This window comes from Prionailurus bengalensis, chromosome A3, assembly GCF_016509475.1.
Source record: "Prionailurus bengalensis isolate Pbe53 chromosome A3, Fcat_Pben_1.1_paternal_pri, whole genome shotgun sequence".
Classification (NCBI taxonomy): domain Eukaryota; kingdom Metazoa; phylum Chordata; class Mammalia; order Carnivora; family Felidae; genus Prionailurus; species Prionailurus bengalensis.
Window position 1 is genome coordinate 117,227,919 of NC_057354.1, and position 22,839 is coordinate 117,250,757.

General features: G+C 39.3%; 1 protein-coding gene across 4 annotated transcripts in view; it reads right to left on the reverse strand.

Annotated features, from left to right (window-relative positions):
• CLIP4 (CAP-Gly domain containing linker protein family member 4) overlaps positions 1 to 22,839 on the reverse strand; it is an 82,106-nt gene that overhangs the window by 7,592 nt on the left and 51,675 nt on the right. For all 4 annotated transcript variants that reach the window (XM_043604220.1, XM_043604222.1, XM_043604221.1 and 1 more), the window contains 5 exons: positions 18,850 to 18,939; positions 17,928 to 18,071; positions 14,175 to 14,309; positions 10,366 to 10,489; positions 6,284 to 6,348 (listed from right to left, as the gene is read on the reverse strand). In XM_043604220.1, the coding sequence (XP_043460155.1) occupies positions 6,284 to 6,348; positions 10,366 to 10,489; positions 14,175 to 14,309; positions 17,928 to 18,071; positions 18,850 to 18,939 (558 nt within the window). The remainder of the gene's footprint in view (positions 1 to 6,283; positions 6,349 to 10,365; positions 10,490 to 14,174; positions 14,310 to 17,927; positions 18,072 to 18,849; positions 18,940 to 22,839) is intronic.

Here is a 22,839-nt window from a genome sequence, read left to right on the forward strand (position 1 = left end):
TAAGGTCAAAAAGGAAAGATAAATCACAAATTTGCAGTCCTCATTAAAAGTTACCTTTTATCCTTCTGCAGGTGTTCTAGTCTACCCAATGTTTCTTTGGGAACAGAAAGCAAAGAAAATAAGTACATACAGAATATAACAGTGGTTTAGATTTTTTGATTAATTTTTATCTTACCTTTCTCATCAAACTATGCATATGTGTATCAATAAGTTAAGATCATAACATTACATTTGGAGGTTTCTATTATAAAATTTCTTGAAAACCAAATAAAACTGTATAATGATAGAGCTGAATCTTTTTACTCAAATATTTATCATCTTGATAAATCACATAAAGGATAAAATGGTTTAAAAACACTATCACTAAATATATTCCATTTATAAAATACTGAACAAATTTCAGAGTTTACGATTCTTGGCATCCCCAATGACAGAATTATTAAAAAAAAATATTTCATGAAATGTACATTTTTAAAAAGATGTTTTTAAAAAAAAGTAAGATTTCCAGTTCTGGAAAGCTATGGCAAGCAGATGTGCTGAATGAATCTCTCAACTTGAAGCGAGTATAATTTTAAACAACTGTACTTAAAAATATATATATTATTGAGCTGATACAAAGGCAAATTTCAGAGAGACCAACAACCAAACAGAGAGCACATGAGAAGTAACCAAGCACCAAAGCAATCTATCACCTTGTGCCACAGGATTGCCACTAACTTCTAGAGAATTTTGGCTTCTGCCTTACTGGCTGCACCAGAGATGGGAAAGGGCATAAAGCCCAGGGCCTAAGAAGATGGGGATTCTAATGCTAGACTCTCTGTTAAAACATGGATCCCAACCAGCTCACCCTCAGTGTAAGGTTAAACGAGAAACAAAATGAAATACCATTCTGACAAAGATAAAACAAACACTTGTGTCAACCTTAATGCTCAGAAGGCAGCAAAATTTCCTCCCTTCAAAATCTGTGATAAGCCAAATTTTATCTGTGTAATAAAAAGAAAAACTGCAAGGACTGTAAATTAAAGTAGTCCCGGGTTGTCAGTGCCTCCAGGATTAACTGGCAGAAGAACACACAATCTTCTCTGGAGGCATGAACCCAGGCTTCAAAGAATTCCTTTACATTAAATTCTGAGTAAAATAAGCATCTCACAATAATAAATCACAAAACTCACAAGTAAAGAAAGTACCATAAGCTAGATTCACAGAACCAGACGGCAGAATCAGACATATGAAGACTTCAGATATGAAACTACTTAACATAAATGATAACAATATTTCAAATGTTTAAAGAGATAAAAGAAAAAACATGGGGAAATAACAAGCAAAAATAAGTGACAACAAAACAGTTGTAAAAAGGAAACAAGAAATGCAAATTTTGTAACTAAAAACTTTGTGGGTGGATTAAACAGCATAATAAACATGGTTGAAGAAAGAATCAGGAAACATGAAGACAGAGCTGAAGTTGTCTAGAATGCAGTCCAGAGAGACTAAAATGTGAAAAATATGAAAGAGGCATGGGAAAGTCTACCACACTACTCATCAGAGCTTCCAAAGGAGATAATAAAGAGGTAGAAGGAAGAAATATTTTTTAAGTATGCAGACAAGAGTTCTACAGAATTTATCAAAGATAGTAATTCCCAGATCCAGGAAGACCCATGATAGCAAACAGGATGAAAAGAAATCTCCCTCTAGACACGTCATAGTGAAACCGTACAACACAAAGGAAACAGAGAAGATCTTTAACAGCAATCAAAAAGAAAGACAAATTACCTACAACAGTATAGATTAGATAGACTCACAGACTTCACAAAAAAAGTGACAGAAGATAGAAAATAGTAAAATTATACTGTCAATGTGCAACGAGAAAACATCTCTCAAACTCAAATTTTCACCAATTTTTACTTTTACCCAATAAAACTATTATTAGAAAAGACAAAAACATGAGAGACACTTTCTAAAAGAAATTTCAAAAAATATACACGTGGTAGGAGTGGAATATCCCAAGTTAAAGTTCTGAAGATTAATGACACTGGTAAATACATGAGCAAATTAAATATTGGTTATTAATTATACTAAAAAACCCATTATAAATAGGGGTCCCTGGGTAGCTCAGTTGGTTAAGTGTCTGGCTCTTGATTTTGGCTCAGGCCATGATCTCATAGTTTGGAGATGGAACCCCACATAGGGCTCCACACTGAGCGTGGATTCTCATCTCCACACTCTGTCGCTCCCCCATTTGCTCTCTTTCTCTCTCAAAATAAATAAATAAACTTTAAAAAAGCTATTATAATAATGCAAAATTTGGGGAGGAAATCAAATAGATGAATAACTCAGTTTCTAAGGATTCTCTGTCATTTGGGAAAGAGTACATATAATGCTTAACTGTAGACTTTGCTAGGTATATATGTCAAAGCACCTATAGTAATTACTAAGAAGTATGTTCACAACTTTCATTCAAGTACAGAATGGAATGAAAAAAAAAGGACAGAAATGTAACTAGAATAAAGTCAAGAAAGAAAAACAAGTATAAAAATTGAAAAAATTGAAAACAGCATAAATAAATCCAAATATATGAGTATTTACAATAAATGTAATTAGGTGAAACTCTCAGGTTAAAAGGAAAACATTGTCAAACCATATTGTTTTAACAAGTGAAATCCAACCATATTCTATTTAGAAAGTATTCCAAAAGCATAGGATGTAGAAAAGTTATAAGACAACTAATAGAAAAGCAATTATTTGACCAAAAGAAAGCTGATATAATGTAAAAAGAATTATTTAAAAAGCAATACAATTTACATTAACACCAAAAAAATGAAATATTTAGGTATAAATCTAATAAAACACAAAATCTATAAGAGGAATATTATAAAACTCTAATGAAAAAAAACAAGTAAGATCTAAATAAATGGATTCAATGTTCATGGATAGGAAGACTCAATATTGTTAAGATGATAGTTCTTCTCAGTGTGATCTATATAATTAATGCAATCCCAATCAAAATCCCACAAATTGTTTTGTGGATATCAATTAATTGGAAAGTTTATATGGAGAGGCAAAAGGCACAGTATAACCAGCATAATGTTGCGGGAGAAGACCATGAAGACTGACACTACTAAACTTGATGAATTACTATAAAGCTACATTAATTAAGACAACGTGGTATTAGTGAAAGATAACAGGTCAGTGGAACAGAAGAGAGAGCCCAGAAATAGACTCACACAGTCAACTGATCTTTGACAAAAGAGCAGAGGCAATTCAATGGAGAAAGGATAGACTTTTTAACGAACAGTCCTAAAATATACAAAAAAAAAAAAAAAGAATCCAGACAGACTTCACACCTTTCACAAAAACTAACTCCATGTATCATAGATCTACATGGGAAACACAAAACTATAAAACTCCTAAAAAGATAACACAGGAGAAAACAGGATGAACTTGAGTTTAACAATGACATTTCACATACAACACCAAAAGCATAATCCATGAAAAAAAATGTTAACTTGGACTTTACTAAAACTAAAAACTTCTACCCTGGTGTAGACTGTTAAGACAATGAAAAGACAAGCCACAGACTAGAGAAAAGATATGCAAAACACATTCTAACAAAGGTTTAGCATTCAAAATATAAAAAGAACTCTTAAAACTCAACAGTAAGAAAACAATGAACACAATTTATAAATGAGCAGAAGACCAGAATGAACAATTCACCAAAGAAAATATACAGATTGTGGGAATGCAAGCTGATGCAGCCACTCTGGAAAACAGTACGGAGGTTCCTCAAAAAACTAAAACTAGAACTACCCTATGACCCAGCAATTGCACTACTAGGCATTTATCCAAGGGATACAGGTGTGGTGTTTAGAAGGGACACATGCACCCCCATGTTTACAGCAGCACTATCAACAATAGCCAAAGTATGGAAAGAGCCCAAATGTCCACCGATGGATGAACAGATAAAGAAGATGTGGTATATATATACACAATGGAGTATGACTCGGCAATCAAAAAGAATGAAATCTTGCCATTTGCAACTACGTGGATGGAACTGGAGGGTATTACACTAAGTGAAATTAGTCAGAGACAGACAAAAATCACATGACTTCACTCATATGAGGACTCTAAGAGACAAAACAGATGAACATAAGGGAAGGGAAACAAAAATAATATAAAACCAGGGAGGGAGAGAAAACATAAGAGATTCTTAAATATGGAGAACAGAGGGTTACTGGAGGGTTTGTGGGAGGGCGGATGGGATAAATTGGTAAGGGGCATTAAGGAATCTACTCCTGAAATCATTGTTGCACTATATGCTAAATAATTTGGATGTAAATTTTTAAAAAATAAAATTAATAAAAAAAAAGAAAATATACAGATGGCAAATATATGCAGGTATCCTCAACTGTGTTATCAGCTGAACTGTGTCATCAGCTGAATTGTGCCCCTGCCTCCAAATTCATATGTTGAAATCCTAATCCCCAGGACCTCAGAATGTGACTGTGTTTGGAGACCAGGCCTTTAAAATGTCAATTAAGTTAAAATCAGGTCATACAGGTCAGCCCTAATCCATGACTGGTGTCCTTATAAAAAGAGCTTAAGACACAGACACATATGGAGGAAGACTATGCTAAGACATGGGAGGAAACCACCATCTACGAGGCACGGCGTGAGCCTTAGAAGAAACCAACTCTGTGAACAGCTTGATTTTGCCTCCAGAATTTTGAGAAAAACGGATTTGTTGAAGCCACACTGTCTGTGGTACTTTGTTATGCTAGTCCTAGCAAACTAATACATCATACACCATCAGGGAACTTCAGATGGAAACAATGAGGTACTACTCCACACCTATTATAATGGGGAAAATCCATAAGCCATAAAATTAATCTCAACAAATTTTTAAGGACTGGTATTATACAAATCACTCTTTCACAGATGGCTATCCTATGGAAAAAAATGAAATTAGGCCCTTACCATACACAAAATTCCAGGTGAACTGACAAATATGAAAGGCAAAAATACAAAACTTTTAGAAAGCAGTACAGGAAAATATCTGTGTGAGGTCTGTTCCAGGAAAAGGTTTTCTTTCTTTTTTTGTTTTTTAATTTTTAACGTTTATTTATTTCTGGAGACAGAGAGAGACAGAGCATGAGCAGGGGAGGGGCAGAGAGAGACAGAGACACAGAATCTGAAGCAGGCTCCAGTCTCTGAGCTGTCAGCACGGAGCCCAACGTGGGGCTTGAACTCACCGTGATCATGATCTGAGCCGAAGCCAGTTGCTTAACTGACTGAGCCATCCAAATGCCCTCAGAAAAAGATTTAAGATAAAACATGAAAACATAATGGCTTCCTATTTTGACTACTTAAAATTTAAATATTTCTGTTTATCAAAAGACACCAGACAGGCAAGCAAGGTATTCGCGACACACAAAACTAGCAAAATATTAGTGTCCGAGGTATAGAAAGAAACCTACAAATGAGTAAGATAAACCAACCAAAAGAAAAAGGGGCAAGAGACTTGAACAGTTACGTCACAAAAGAGGAAAGGCAAATGGCTCATAAACATGAGGCTCGACCTCATCTGTAATCTGGAAAATGCAAGTTAAAACCACGAGATGCAGCTTAAATCCATCAGATGGGTGAAGAGTTCTAAATCAAGCAGGACTAGTGTTGGGGAGGTAAAGAGCAGCAGGGGCTGTCATCCCTGCTCATGAGCATGTGCTCTGCCAACAGTCCGGCACTGCCCAGGGAGGCTGAAGATATGGACAGACCACACCTGGCCATCCTAGGGAAACGTTTGCAAATGTGTACAATGGTCTAGTTTGTAACGGTAAAAAAAAAAAAAAACCAAAAACGGACATAACATAAACATCCATCAAATATAGAATAACTACTATGTTTCAGTGGAACACTAACAAAACAGCCAATGACAATCAAATACATATGTATTTCCTAATATATATTATTTATTAATACATCTATATATGGGTGATAAAGATATAAAGTAAGTCAAGGAAATAATGAACATAAAGTTCAAGACTCATAACCTGAGGACAAAGTATATGAAAAGGGAGGCAGAGGAGGCTGGGGACACTCAGAGGCCCCCCCCCCAGTACAGGTCATCTTCACCTAGCAGACGGATAAAAGATGTTTGCTTTATCATTACAGTAACTGTATGAATACATTTATATGCCCTTTTGTATACACAAATACTTCACAATAAAAAATTTTCAATAAATAAAAGCAAAGGAACAACGATTAGGAACATAAAATTGTGTAAACTTACCAGGATAAGAATGATTCTGTTTATTCGAGGAAATTTCCGAAAGGGTGTCCAGGGAGTCTGTTACCCTGTGAATAAAACAAGTACTGTAAGCCTCATTAGAAGAAACAGCAGGTCTTCAGATTTAAGACTGGCGCTCAAGTGAGGTTTTCACAACAACAGTTATTTCTTAGTTCACTATTCAACAAACATGCATTGGGTATCTATCAGAAGTCAGAAAGGAACTTCAAGCTAGCATCAGATACAGGCAGTAATAAAATACAAGAGCCCCTTGTTGTTTAAGGATGGTTAATGAAGAAAAAGATGACTTAAGGTGAATTCACTTACAACAGAGACCTGACTTTATTTCTCTGGAACTTTATCTTCAAAGATGAAACTAAATAATATGGAAATAAATTTGTCTTATATTAAATTTAACAAATGTTCAATTAGAATTGTAAAAACATCACATTTTTAAACTGAAAATCAAATACTGACTCAGTCTGTGTACGTATGTGATTTTCTGATAAAATTGCACAACCAAACACAATTCAACGTCTTTTACTTTCTATTTGACCCCAAGCATAACCACAAAGGTAACTTTCCTGACAGGACTGTATTTTTTGATATTCAAATCATTCTTTATTTTTTTAAAAGCCAATCCTAATAGTCTCGTTTTCTTTCAGTTGTTTACTGACCTAACCCACAAAGCCTTCTTTCTGTCAATCACTTCTTCCAGGACACTTGGTCACCATCAAGAAATCCTGCAACTCTCACAATATTTGCAATTCCACCTTGCAATTCACATGCATCATTTTTACTTGACATACACACTACAGCAATCAGTGAGAGATTGCTGAACGCAAAGATTATGACTTGATGAAGAGGACGGATAATCAGGTGGTGATGGGCAGTTGAGAAGAACTTAATTCTAAAAGCGATCAGTTCATTAATAGTAAGTACCTATAATGGTGAGAACTAAGAATAAGAAAATACTGTGATGAGGAAGACCACTTGGACAAAAAACAGGGAGGTAGGCAGAGAGAGCAGATCAGATCTAGTCAGTAAGTTTTCTTAGAATTTCTGCAAAGAAATAGGTTGATTTATATGTTAATGGAAGAAAAGGTATTAACTAAATGAAAGCTGGGTGATAGTAGAAAGCTATTGAAGCACAGGAAATAACATGTGCAGAGATTCTCAGACAGGAGGCACATTCTTTTTAACGCAAAGCAGGGGGAAAGAGCCAGCTACAATCTGGGAAGAGTGAAATTGTGATTGGTCACCACTTCATTAAGACTGTCCTCAAGCAGTCCCCAGTTTAAAATTCTTTCCTCTTGGAGATCAGTGGTGTCTTTAAAGAGCTCCAAAGCTGGTTTAAATTAGAAATTCCTCAAAATCAGGGACCATGTCTGTTTTATTTGCTTATAGAATGCCTAGCACAGCACAAAGTGCTAAAAGACACTTAATAGTATTCGATGATGATGAATGAGACAATCAGAAGATGACAGGAAGACAGCTGGATCGAGACAGCAGTTCATTTAGAGAGAGAGCCCTGTATCTTTTAAGAAGAGGGGGCTGCTTTTAAAAGAATCACCTTAAAGACGACCAAATAGAAGGCAAGGAAGAAAAAAAGGTAAAAACCTATAAACAAAGCAAGAAAAAGAACACGAACATGAGAGAGACAGTGGCTTCACAATATAAAAGGGGGAAAAAACTGTCATAGCGTAAGAAAAACACTGCCCTAGATTTGGTCAGTATCTACTGTGCCCAAAATATGCCCAACCATGTCCTCTGGGCAATCAAATATAAATGAAGAACCCCGGTCCTCAGGACTAGTAGACAAAACTTGTAAGAGACTGTAGCAATGTGTTAATGGAGATTTGTCCAAAGTAATAAGAGAACCCAGAAGACTGGGGACTTAGCATGGATCTTACCCTAAATGAATCATAAATAAGACATCAGTCCTGAAGAAAGGCACCAACTCTCTCTTACTCGTCACAGGGTACTGGTTAAGAACACACATTCTGATATTAAACTACCTGGGTTCAAATTCCCACTTGAAAGCTGTGCACACTTGCCTACTAGTTCCCTGTGCCTTCATCTCCCCACCTGTGAGACAGGGGCATTACAGTACCTGACCCACAGGGAGCTGCAAAGGAGTGAACGATACATGCGGAGCTCTAAACCATGCTGACCCAATGATAGAAGTACTGTTCACTGGCTAGTATCTCTTTTTCTTTATGTATAAGGCACATACCAAAAAACAGCAAACTACCTAAAAGCAAGGGCTTAGGAAAAACAACAACAAAACAACAAACCCAGGCTGAGTCCAGCTCCGTCATTAACTAGTGTAGGAGAGACCAAAATGAGCCACTACCAAACATGCTGCTCTGCCATAAGGATTATTTTGAACTAAAGACATTTGAGAATCGACGAATGCGGGAAGAGGCTTTCTCTGAACTCCCCTTATCTGCCTAAAACAGGTGCTCCAAAGAGAAGGACTCTGCCCTCCCCAAGTTACATCAAGCAGGGAAGACAGACTGGCATCCCAGAGGAGGAGACGGGAAGTTAACGCCACACCCAGAGAGACGCTGTCACCAACTATCTCACCTCCCACCCATTTTCCTAAGGGCCCATTATCTTTCCAGAAAACCAGCTGCCCTCCCTTCAGAGGCCTTTCTCCCAGTAAGATGGTCTATAAGCTCTCCAATCTCACCACTCCTTTGGGTATTCGCTTCTTTCTGTGGTGCCCAGGTGCTGGCAAATTTAAATGTAATAAATTTGTATGCCTTTTCTCCTGTTAATCTATCTGCTGTCAATCTAGTTCACAGACACCCTATCCCACCCCCCCACTCAGCTACTGACCCTAAGAGGATAGAGGAAACCTTTTGCTTCCCTACACTATATGACTTTAGCTAAGTCACTTTCTCCCTGAAACTTCTCTTCATTGGCAAAATAAAATAATCATAATACCTTACAACTCACTGGATTTGAAATATGCGTCTAAAATACACTGTACAGAGCACACCATTTACTAAATGCTCAATAAATTTTTGTCACAGTTACTGTTATTTTCCAGATTGCTTGACCAAATACTTATTAGGATCAAATGAAACAACATTTAATTGAAGTTACTTCATAAACTGCAAAGCATTATATATGTTCAATACTCTGTCATAAATAATAAGAAAAAAATGTATCAGATACATCAAAGAAGGAAATTAATATAAAAATTGCATGTAGCTATTAAGAGAAACAAAGTGAAGGGGAAAACAGACATAAAAGCGGTAAGATGTGCCAGGAGGCAGTCACACAGTCTAGCTAGAAGGGAACTAGACGGGACTCTCGGGATGCGATGGCCGATCCATTCTCATGAACGTGATCACACCATAGATGTTATTTCCTATTTAAAGATTAGTATCCCATTTCCCATCTACTGAGAAGCACGCCAAGCCAACTTCTTTCAGCACATAAGTCATTTCCCATAATGGTACCTGGAATTTCACAAGAACTTGTTTCTGCTCAACTTAATTTTTTAAAGCCAGAGTGAGCAACTACAAAAGTGTACCATCTTAAGGAGAAACACTGAGGAGGTATATTATATATAAATCCTTAAAGCTTCACTTCCCCCAAAGATCTACTGCCTATCTATTTTTGAAAACTAAAGAAATCAGAGGAAAAAGCCATTTTGGTTCCATTAGGTTTGTAGGAGAATGAATGGGGTGCCTGCTGGCAGGAAATTTAATGTAGTTAGGATGTGACTGAAGCAATCAGAGAGCATTTTTACTTTTGTTTGCATGACAGATTAAGCTTGCTGCTCTCACTGTTCTTAGCAGCAAACGCCACTTCTAATAGCCTACACATACTCATAGGGTTTGCAAATGAGGAATAAAGGAGGGTTTTAAAATTGCAAATCCTCAGCAAAGCAAATTTAGCTTTCCATGAGCCTTCTCTCTGAAGAAGGTGGTTGGTTAACCCCTTGAAAGAAGACACGAGCTGTAGTCAGTGCAGTGCATGTCTTTAATACAAAACGAGGAACTCTCACTATAAACCATTGCAAATTACAAAAAGGCCTTGTGAATAAGCATAAATGCCATCCTTCTCACCTTTGTACTCTGGATGGGGGAGCAAATATTCCGTATCTCGGAGAACAACTAAAATACTGCACACCTCCAACTGAGCCATCATTCTTGCCATGGGGTTTCTCAAGCTCTATACCGTACCAATATCCTAGAACAAGAATATTGAATTTTAAAAGCATTTGCACTGTATCCAAAATTGTTATGCTATTATAAAAACCCAAAGCCTGGATGGGTTGACATTTTCATATATGACCAAAATGATGGAAGAGCATCATGATCGTTGAGTTTTCAAATGATAAAATTTGAAAATTTTAAAAAATAAACAGGAAAAACATTTCACAAGCCGAATTATGTATGTTAAAGGAGAGAGAGAAAATACACAAATTTGGCACAAATTAGCTATTATGCAAGTAGTGTATGGCCAAAATGTATCTAAAAGCTATAATGAAAAAGAAACTGTCCTTGACTCAGGAATATGGTGTGTTTGAGAGAAGTACAGCACAAAAAAATACTGAGCTGTATAAATCATAAAATGAACATATAATATTTTCATTTTATCCTCCCAACATTACAACACCACAAACAGTTCTTAAATAATTAAAGAAGGTCAAAAGTAATACGGAAAATACAACAAGACTTCATGGTGACTCTTCTTTTATTTTTTTCCCCAGCCAGGGTAAAAAGAAAAATCATATTCAACCTTAGCGAAAAGATTTAGATTACCTAGCAGGAAGAATTCTCTAAAAGGCTTTTAAGTATATAAAAGGGACAGCTCTGAGGAAAATTATAGGACTTCCTTTTCCAGAGAGCCTAAAGTTAAAGCAGTGAGGTTGCTTTTAGTGTGGTAAGAATTATGTAAATGGACATATACTCCTAGTCTAAGTATAGACATATATACTCCTAGAATAAGGATTCTCAAGTTGAGGGTACCTCAAGACCACTTAAAAGTGTCTAATGGTCTAGGGGCACTTGAGTGGCTCAGCTGGTTAAGTGTCCAACTTCCACTCAGGTCATGATGTCATGGTTCATGGGTTCAAACATGTCTGTGCTGACAGCTCAGAGCCAGGCACCTGCTTCAGATTCTGTGTCCCTCTCTCTCTGCCCCACCCCTGCTCATTCTCTCCTTCTCTCTCTCTCTCTCAAAAAGAAATAAACATTTAAAAAAATTTTTAAGTGTCTAACGGCCCATTTGTTTTTATTTAAAAGGAGAATACAGTAGTAATTGCCTTTGGCCTCTTACAATCATCAAATAAAAAATAAAAACACAGGGGCGCCTGGGTGGCGCAGTCGGTTAAGCATCCGACTTCAGCCAGGTCACGATCTCGTGGTCCGTGAGTTCGAGCCCCGCGTCGGGTTCTGGGCTGATGGCTCAGAGCCTGGAGCTTGTTTCCGATTCTGTGTCTCCCTCTCTCTCTGCCCCTCCCCCGTTCATGCTCTGTCTCTCTCTGTCCCAAAAAATAAATAAACGTTGAAAAAAAATAAATTTAAAAAAATAAAAATAAAAACACAGACATTGAGAAATTTACTGCAAATTAGAATACAAAAATATTGTTTCTTTCAGATTACGAATTCAAAGAGCCAATATACCCTTAAAAATGACAACCTAGAAGTTCTTCAGTCTTTTCCTCTCATGTTCAAAAAGATGACACTTGAGCCCATTTCCAGATACTTTTGTGTTGAAAAGACTAATGCACAACCACTGTCTTCCATACTTAAACAGCGTGCGAGTAATGCATACAAACCTACCGCTTAGTCAAACTCATGCTCTGGGAATAGAGCATCATACTTCTGAATGTCATTAACCAGGGTTGTCTGGTTGCCATTTTTATTTCTCTGAGTGCCACCGTTACAGTGTTCCCACTTTAACATACCACATAACGGGGACATGTTTACCATATGACTCTTGAAAATGGGTAACATACCACAGAAAGACATTATGACAAGTGCCAGCAATTGTGAGTACACACAGTCTGGTAATGGTATGTATCGCTTCCCACTCAAATGGTCATTTTCTTTCCAATAGAAAAGGCTAAAGAGGCCAAATGACCTCCCTCAGGCCTAGATCTTACAATCGGTAAAAAGCCTCGATAGTAGCACCGTTCCCTAACACCGACTGACTGAAATTTTGATGCCACAAGAAACACATGCTACTACTTTCTTAAAAGACAGAATGACTTCAACAGAAAAGTTTCCAACTTCTATGTTTTCTTATGACTTCCCACACTTCTAAATGCTTAAAATCAGGAATTGAAAAATGAAAAGTCAATGGAAAACAATGACTTGTAGCCAGTGAATCAAACCATTCTAACCTTGTTAAAGAGAGAGAAAGGGAACTCCAAAGACATGGAGATTGTGAAAAAAAAAATACCCTACCTTTGGGATTCTTAGGTTTTTATTTGAGAACTATATTAAGACCATCCTAACTAATCTCAATTACTACCTGGAGACCTATGAGAGACATGAATTATACAACACATAGCCCATCTCAAATCAATTAGCTGGGTTGCAATTATAAGTGGTATAATGAAAAAGTCTGTGCGGGGAGACAATGCTCCATGGCTCGTTCATGTTTCTGCATGTTTTATGAACAGAGGCACTTCCTGTCTTTCCATGGATGTCTGCACAGAGGGCAACCTTGGAGGACAGAGACAGAGTGTGGGCGGCCGGCCCACACAAAACACAGGCATGCTTGCTGTCTAATACAGAGGTTCTGATCCCTTATGCTCAGGGCCCTTCTCCTGTTAGCATAAACCATTGCATGTGCAGGTGTCACCCCCTGGGAATGGGGGCTCAGGGAGCAAGTGTAGGAAAATGCTGACACACTGGTTTCTGCTGCTGCTGTGAGTATGAAAGGGCTGTGTCTGAATCAGGAGCCTAAAGTCTTCCATCAGCATCTATGAAGCTGTGGCAACTACACAGGTGGGGTAAAATCTCAGATCCTTCACAGTTCTTGACAGAATGCTACAAACTTAAAATCAGTGGTCTCGGTAACCTTTTCCTCAAATGCTGCAATGCCACCATGTGTCAAAACAGCATATTGCCATTTAAAACACACAAACATGGTTTCACTCAACTGGCTTCTACATTTGAAATTAAAATCACTGAAAATGTGCGTCCAACTTCGGCTCAGGTCATGATGTCACGGTCGTGAGTTTGAGCCCCGCATCAGGCTCTGTGCTGACAGCTCAGAACTTGCAGCCTCCTTTGGATTCTGTGTCTCCCTCTCTCTCTGACCCTCCCCCATTCATGCTCTGTCTCCTCTGTCTCAAAAATAAATAAACATTAAAAATTTTTTTAATCACTGAAAATGCAAAAGAAAGCTAATCTTTACTTTTGGAAACACAATATTAAGTCTAGGTTGGAATGAATATATAAATACACAAACGTGTGTTTTTAAGGTCCCAGGGTGCACAAAAGCTTTTTCATTTTCCCTTAAACCCTGTTGCTGGCTTTTCTCTCCAAGCCACTCTGATAAATGCTCTATGCCGTGAACTCATTTTAAGATTATCCTTAGCAAATATCTAATCCTAATATTTTCTCTCTGTTATTTAGCACGCTTGGCAATCAGTGAAAGTCAAGTTGGGAGAATAACAACTAATTTTAACACCAGACAATTTAAAACACAGCTGGCGAGGAAAATTTATGGACAAGAGTCAACCTGAGTACAAACAGTCCGTGGTTTTATCACTGTATTGCTTTTTCTGTGCCAGAGCTAACATCCACGACAACTGTTAATCAAGAATTCTCTACAGTTAAGTTTTACCCACGTAAAATTTTAAACCTTTTGTATTCTAAAGCACGCAAACTGAGCAAAGAACACACAGACAAGTTACCTGGAGCAAAGTTCGTTGTCCCAAAGAATTTAATGACGCCAATTCTCTGGCCTACCACCAGCACGCGATCTCCCAGGTGGAGCTCTCCAGAAGATCGGCTGTTATTTGCTACAGATGCTGCTGAGGAATTCAAACCTGTTTAATTGGTTGGTGGAGGAAGGGGAAAGGGCAGAAAAAGAGCAGGAGAAAAAGGGGAGGAAAAAAACCAAACAAACTCAAAAAGCATATTAGCCAAAAAACCACTATGTATTCTAACCAGTCTAACTAGTTGAAGATTTTAACATATGATGCCTTTCATTATTTAATTTTTTTAATGTGTATTTATTTTTGAGAGAGAGAGAGAGAGAGAGAGAGAGAATGAGCAGTGGAGGGGCAGAAAGAGAGGGAAACACAGAATCCAAAGCAGGCTCCAGGATCTCAGCGCACAGCCCAACGTGGAGTTCGAACTCACGAGACATGAGATCATGACCTGAGCCAAAGTCAGAGGCTCAACTGACTGAGTCACCCAGGTGCCCCGTGACACCTTTCATTATATACATCATCTACAAGCATGGCTCTCACATGTGAGGTCAATATATTCAAAAAATTTTTGAAGGGTTTCCTGAAAAAAATTATTGCCATGGGAATTTAATACACATGGTTCCTGGTACAGTATCCATTCTATCCAGATCGCCCGGGGCACGCTCTACTAGAGCAGAGGCCAGGATGCTTTTTCTGTAAAGGGCCAGAGACAGAGGATTTTAGTCTGTGCGGGCGACACCGTCTCTGTCACGACGACTCAGCTCTGCTACTGCAGCACAAACGCACGCAGACACAAAATGGGCATGGCGTGTTCCAATACGACTTTACAAAAATAGGTGGTGGGTTGGATTTGGCCCACGCACTGTAGTGTACCAATCCCTATTCTACTAAAATGCTACAATTAGAAACTAATTCATTGGAACTCAGTGTATAATATACATACAGGAAGGTGATTTCAAAGTGAAAATTGCTGTAAGTTTCCAATTACCTCCAACTGATCTTCTTGGAGTATTAGAAACGAAACCACTCCCCCTCCCCTTGATTCAAACCTAATCCCTGAAATGCCCACTGTGAAACATCGGAAGTCCTAGAGAAAGACTGTCTAGAAAGCTGTTCTGATATAACAGAGAAAAAGTGGGCCCTTGAGGCTTCTCCCATCAGTCCATAAACAGACCTGAATAGCTATAATCTGGGAAGGCAGGGGACAGAGGGTTAATCACACTGCCAAAGAGAGAGAAACTAAAGACATGGCAACAAACGAGGAACATAAACCCAGAGAGAAGGAAGGTCTGGAAAAAGTGCTATGCTAAAAAGTCTTATAATAACTAATATTTCCTCATAATAACTAATATTTCCACAGCACTTCACAATTTACAAAGTGCTCTTCGTAGAATTATAATTATAGGTAAGATACAAACTCAGAAATTAACTAAGACATGGTGTTCCCAGGTAGTCGAGGGCATACCAGGATTAAAGGCCGGGCCCTACAGTGGGCCCAAGTTCCCGGGTGGGTCCCCAGGCTATTTCATGGCCCAAGGACAGCACATTCAACAACGGGATACAATGACGCTAAAAACACAGACTTCCTCCCCTACCTCTGCCATTCCCCTGGTCTGCTCCTTCTGCTCCCCTGTACCCTAACTTCCCCGTACGCCCGCACCCCTCAAATGCAAACCTACAGGAAAGTGAAATATCTACTCACTCTAGGAAAGTGTCCTGGGGAAATGTCTCTGGGGTCCCCAACATGGGTTTCTCTCATGGATCTCCTATTCTCTCTGCCTCCCTTCCTACAAGTTCCTCTTTCTCATTCCAATTGACAACTCTCTTCATCTACTATTATCTAAGCCTACATACCACTCAAATTTATAAAGAGGGGAAAAACATTAAATAAGTAGGCATACTAGAGCTACTTCCTGTAACAGGCAAAAAGGGTAATTCAAAAGCCCAAATCCCAAGTGAAGAAGGCCTTCTATGAATGCGACTAAAATGAGGGCAGCAGGACTGCTGCATGCCCGGTCCTCTCACCTCTGTTCCTCAGAGGGCTGGGCAGAAACGGCTTGCAAGGGAAAGAGCATCTACTCAGAGAATACAGGTTCCAGGTGAACAATTTCAGGCAAAACTTCTAGGTTCTCTGCTTTTACAGTTTCAGCTTGTAGGTGTGTTATGCCAGTGCTACTGCTGAGGGCCCCTCCCCACCACGTACAATCAGTATTTTAAAGAGAAAAAAAATCCCATCATGAACATTTTCTATAATAAAATATTGGTTCAGTACAACTGTTAACAAGCATTCGAAAGAGAATCTGGGAACTATTATGAGGTTCACTGAAAACAATTTATGCCAAAATGGTTTCATTTCCTTTCTGGACAAGGTTGCTATGTAGGTAAATAAGTGAACTGCAACATATTCCATATATGTTGATTTGGGCAAGAAGTCAGCTATGAAGTGTTTTCTATACGCTCACTCGCAGCTGGAGAACTATGGGCCACACGAGGTTGGGCAGGACTCAGGGCGAGTTAAAAAGCCCCATCAGGGGTACTTGGGTGGCTCAGTGGTTGACTTCAGCTCAGGTCACGATCTCACAGTTCGTGAGTTCGAGCCCTACGTCAGGCTCTGTGCTGACAGCTCAGAGCCTAGAGCCTGCTTCAGATTCTGTGTCTCCCTCTCTCTCTGCTCCTCCCCTGCTCCTGCTCTGTCTCTTTCTTTCTCTCTCTCAAAAATAAATAAACATTTAAAAAAAAAAAAAAGCCCCAACACAACAGTCAACCTGTCAGGAGAGCCTCTGACCCTCTCGTACATAGTTTTAAACAAGGACTCAAACTTTATATACGTAGATGACACAAAAGTAGGTGAAAAAGCTAATATTCCAGATGTATGAAACCAAATTCAGAGGGATAAAACCTCTAACATTAAATTGCACGAAAAGACATGTACAGCCCTATATGGAGCGGCAGAATGAAGAGCGCCAGCATAAGCCTCCGTCTGAGCCAATGACACCATGTGGTCAGCAAACTGCAGGAGCAGCCCTACACTGTACTTGTGCTGCCAGGCGGCAGTCCAGCTCTCTACAGGCTGACCGCCAGGGGTCTGGAGACCCGGGAGCATGAGGAAGAGCTGGGATGGAGGCAAACCGTAACAGCAGCAGAGAAAGCATCAGACGGACCTCAGGATGAAGCCCGGGCGTCCCACTTAGAAACCGCCATCAGGCACCGAAGACGTACCTCCCTAAAGTCTCGGTTTCCTCATTCATAAAATGAGGATGATAATAATAGTACCTACCCACAGGTTTGTTCTGAGAATTAAGTGAAATAAGGTGTGTAAAATGCTTAGACTAGAACCTGAAATAATAAGTATACAATCCACATTAGTTATTGTTAGTTAGGTCTAGATTAGAAAAGAAGAAAGATAATAACCATACGGTTTCCACATATTTGAGGAGCTATCATAAAGTTCTAAAATAGCCCTTAAAGAGCCAAAGGCATTAGATGCATCGGAAAGGGAAGAAGTCAGTCCAGATAAGGGAAGTGGCAGGGGCACCGGGAGAAAGGCAGGGAGACAGAGGATGCTCACGAAGGGAAGAGGGGTGGGGGCCACAGGAAAGACAGAAGAGGACAAGTAGTTCAATCTGACTGAAGTAAAAGTTTCCTTCTACACATTTAAAAAGAGCAAATCTACTTACAAACAAACCAAGATAAAAAACACCAAGAAAGCCTGGTTGAAAAAGCCATAGATACCAGCACTGGCTCTAGAGGAGACAGATGGGCTTTTGCTCACTGTCTTCTTGCCATTGCTACGTGCATTCAGCTTCTTGGGGTAACTTGGTTTGTGTTCCAAAGACGATGTAGAGGAGGAGCTGCTGACGGATCCAAGCAGGGTAACTAAAACAGGTAAAGGAAAAGAACACAGAGAAGGGTGGAAAGTAAGAAATGAGCCACTAAGATGCTTTTCCAGGTAAATCCCTCTGAAACCCTCCATTTAGTTTCCTCTGTGGATTATCCAGTGTTGAATTAAATGCCCGGTTTCATCCAAACATACGGTAGCTCATACAGACAAGACTTTATAACCCAAGCAACTGTATTTTAATGATTCACGCCGGACGAGGACACTCTTACACAGAAGAGTACTGTCACATCATTAACTGAAGGTGACTACTTACCTATTCTACCCACCACTCTCTCTCACCTCCCACTTTAGATGGTTTGTAGAATCCATCCTATTTATATTGTAAAATGCTATTAATTTAAGGTTACAAAAAGATAGTATTAAAATGTTTTGAGTTAATGAAGGCAAGCAGGAATACTCTTGAATTTTCTACCCATGCTCTATTCACCCAATGATTTGACAGCTGAAGGCAACTTTGAAACATTCTTATGAAGCCATCTACACTGGGGAATTTCCTTTCAGTCTCCCTCTTAATCTAATCGGATTGCTCTCTAATTTAAGTGTACGTGGATGCACAGTATAGGATTTTATGCCAAACCACGTATATACTTTATGACGAGCTGCTGAAGGTATTTTCAAGGATGATTTTCTACTATAATGATTTTTTCCTTAACAACTTTAAAACTTAGCCCTTTATAAGCATTATCACTGTATTATTTTAAAGTTCCATCAGTAAATTAAATTTTTAGAATGGAAGTTATAAAATTATCTTACCATCTTTGTCTGTTACAGGTTTTGATTCTTCACCAGGAGGCAATGAAAGTGTTGATTCAGAAGCACTATCTTTTTTGGAGGTCATTAATCCTACCACATAGAAACAAACACTTTCAGCAAGAACTTTAACATTAAACATGAAAATGTATTTGCTTTTTTGTGTACAGACATCCCTCATTATCTAAATCTTATCCACTTCCGAAAACATGTTGGATAATCAATTCACAGACAGCAGGGACCAATATTTCAATACATAAAGAGGGGAAAAAATGCATTCTTAGCCTCTCCATCTGAAAAACCCAATTTCCTCAAATACCACTAAAGTCTCTTTCAAACCTATTTAACAATCCACTAAGGAATTCTAAATACAGTAAAACATTTAAAGCACAGGTGCCTAGTTGTTTGACACTTTGCACACTCAGTAGTGTGTCTGCACAATGCCAGCAGGTAGAGTGAACCTCACAGCTGAAGCACCACCGCCACCCACCCACTAGGACTTGCAAACAACTTACAGACTTTACTCATATGCGCACAAACCCATTACAACAGATTTTCTATTTAGAAAGTGAACTCTGGGTAAAAGTTTTTGCAAATCATGATAGCCACTATTCATCAAAGTGAATGTCAGACAGTAAGAAACCCCCCACTCTCTGCCCTGGGTCCTCTGAAGATAACTATCACCACACCCAAGTCTCACAAATAAACTCGCTTTAAAAAAGAAAAAGCTCATGAATAATACTTCGCCTTATTCAGACTTCTGTTTCCATTCTCCAGAACCAAACTGTTTAAATAGGAAACCTAATAGACCGCACCCAGTTCTAAATTCCATTAAGCATCCATTTCAGTTCTTCTCACTTAGGAAGCACTGGAGTGAGGAACTATACTCTGAGCATCACAAACATGAGCAAGACCTGGTCTCAGCCTGAAAGAATCTTTTCAATCCAGTATGGTAGACAGATAGGGAGCATGGATAACTAAATAACTAAAATATGAGGGCATTTATTGATAAGCGCTAACATAGAAAAGGGAGACAATAATCATGGCTACAAAGATAAATTAATGTCTCGAGAAGACGACATTCTGAGATAGGTCTTGAAGGACAGGTAAGACTTCTTCCAGAGCACAGTGGAGGGATGGTCAGAAAGAACTGAAGGTAGGCATTCTAGATGGACAAAAAGAAAAAAATCTTAAGAGACAGGGTCAGGGAGGATGAGTAGCTTGGCTGGAATAAAGAACACTTTGGGATATGGAAGAAGTAAGAACGGATAGATAGGTCAGAGTGAAATCTCAAGGGACGATGGTGCCAGATAAGGAATCAGTCCTCTTGTGGAAGGAATGAGCCTCTGATGGACTCTGCGTGGAAGAGGGCTGGCATGAACAGATGGGGGAACGCTGTCACCCTGGCAGCAAAATTTAGAAGGAAACTGGATGGGCAGAGACAGGAAGCACAGACCAGAGAGGAGTTACTACAACAGGCAGAACGAGGACCAGAAGGACAACAGCAGGAACTGAACAGAGGGGTGGGTAACAGAGACTTCGTGCAAGCACCCCACAGAGAGTTCATTTCTTATTTTTCAGTTTTAAAATATCCATTTGGTCCTTTCTTATTTGAATTAGTTTTAATGTTTATTTCTTGAGCAAGCACACCGGGGAGGGGCAGAGAGAGGGAGACACAGAATCTGAAGCAGGCTCCAGGCTCTGCTCTGTCAGTACAGAGCCCAACACAGGGCTTGAACTCATGAACCATGAGATCATGACCTAAGCCAAAGTCGGACACTTAACCAACTGAGCCACGCAGGTGCCCCTGTTATCTGAATTTTTGAATTGAGATTTCTGGAGATTCGCATGTAGTTGTATGAGTAATACAGGGAGATCTCTTGCATACTTTGCCCAATTTCCCCAAACGTAGCCAGGATACCAACCAGGATACCAACATTGATACAATCCATGAATCCTGGGGCACCCCAGTTTTAACCACACTCATTAGTGTGTGCGCATGTGCCCATGCTCACACATCGCTTGGTTCTTTTTTACATCCTCATTCCTCTGAACTTTCTTTCCACTTGTTTCAAGAATTAACCTTAATTCATACAGGATGGTTATAATATATTATTTAAAGCCTTTATCTGTGTCATGTCTGTGTCATGTCAGGGTTGGCAACCTTTGATTATCTTTTTCCTTGACAAATGTTGAGATTTTCCTGGTTTTTCGTATTTTGAGCAATTTTAGATTGCATCCTGTACATTTTAAATATATTATGTTGTGGGACTCTGGATCTTGTTTAAATCCTATGCAGAATGTTTACCATTTTGTTTTAGCAAGGACTCAACCCAGTTAGGTTCAGGCTGGCCATCCCTCCCACCTTCTGGACGCTGTGCTTCCAATGCCAGTTCAGTTTCCGAAGCCTTTTGGGATCCTTCTCATAGGTTGTGCCATCCAGTAGTGTCTGGGACCTGGGCAGTGGTCTACCCTGGAGACCAAAGCCCGTGGTCAGATCCACACGTGTACAAGTTGAGAGTAAGCCCAGGAGTTCACAGTCAACATTTTGAGACCACTTTCTTGAGCTCCCTCCTCTCCACAGTCTCCCTGACACTTTCCTGCTCCTGGAGGCACCCCTTCCTGGTATCAGGGCAGGGTGCCTAGGCTTTAGTTCCCTTGCTCTGTCATACAGTCTCTGGGGACTGACTCTGCCTCTGGGGACAAGCAGTGAGTAAAAAGAAGACAAACTATTGGAGAGATTCCATCCCTATTCCTGGAACCATAGTTTCTCTGGTGAGAGAGAAGGGTCTTCCTCCCTTGGGGTTTCTGGTACCCGGCCACCCACGGCTGCTACTGCCCCGTGAAGGACTGCCTAGGGACTGGGGAGGGAAAGAACCAAAGGAATATAAAAAAAAAATCTATCTTTTTTAAAAAAGGGATTTCCGGGGCGCCTGGGTGGCGCAGTCGGTTAAGCGTCCGACTTCAGCCAGGTCACGATCTCGCGGTCCGTGAGTTCGAGCCCCGCGTCGGGCTCTGGGCTGATGGCTCAGAGCCTGGAGCCTGTTTCCGATTCTGTGTCTCCCTCTCTCTCTGCCCCTCCCCCGTTCATGCTCTGTCTCTCTCTGTCCCAAAAATAAATAAACGTTGAAAAAAAAATTTAAAAAAAAAAAAAAAGGGATTTCCTCCATTTTCTGTCTAGTAGGGGACCCCCAGGGCTTCTCTTTGGGCTTTCTTCCCATAATGGCTGTGAACTTCTGGGTTTCAGGTTTAAAGGATACCATTTACAAGTGCATCAAAAAGTATGAAGTACCCAGGAACAGACCTAACAAAACTGGTACAAGATAGCTATAGAGAAAATTATAAAACCTTCCTGAGATATTTTTAAAGGACCCAATTAAATAAAGCAATATCTCAAGCTTATAATTAAAAGACTGAATATTGTAAAGATGTCAGTTCTTCCCAAACTGACTTATGGTTTAAAATGCAAAACCAATAAAACTTCAGCAGATATTTTTTAAAAGAAACTTAATAGCTTACTCTAAAATTTATATGGAAGTATGACTTACAAGGATCCAAATAGGCAAGACACTGTTCAAGAATAAGGTAGGAAGCTTTCCTTTACTAGATATCAAGATTTATGTTTTTACTAGTTATGAAGTCCACTACTGACACAGAGATATTTAAATAGCTCAATGGAAGAGAGTAGAAAGGCCAACCAAATTCTTGGGCAAAATCCCTTAATCACAGTAGAAAGCCTTTCTGCTTCAGCCACTGATAAGTTAGCAAGTACTTACCAAGGGTCTATTTTGTGCTATGTACTACTACCGTGAATACAAAAGTACAAAACACTCTCATAGCCCATTTAAAGTTTAAAATTTTGCTGAAAGAATAAAAGATCTGCACAAATAAAGCAACTGGAGGAAAAGACCCAAGATAACAAAGAATTGTGTGGTATGGATACAAGTGTACACAGAATTAGAGAGAATGGAGACACCAAAGTGATCTGGGTCA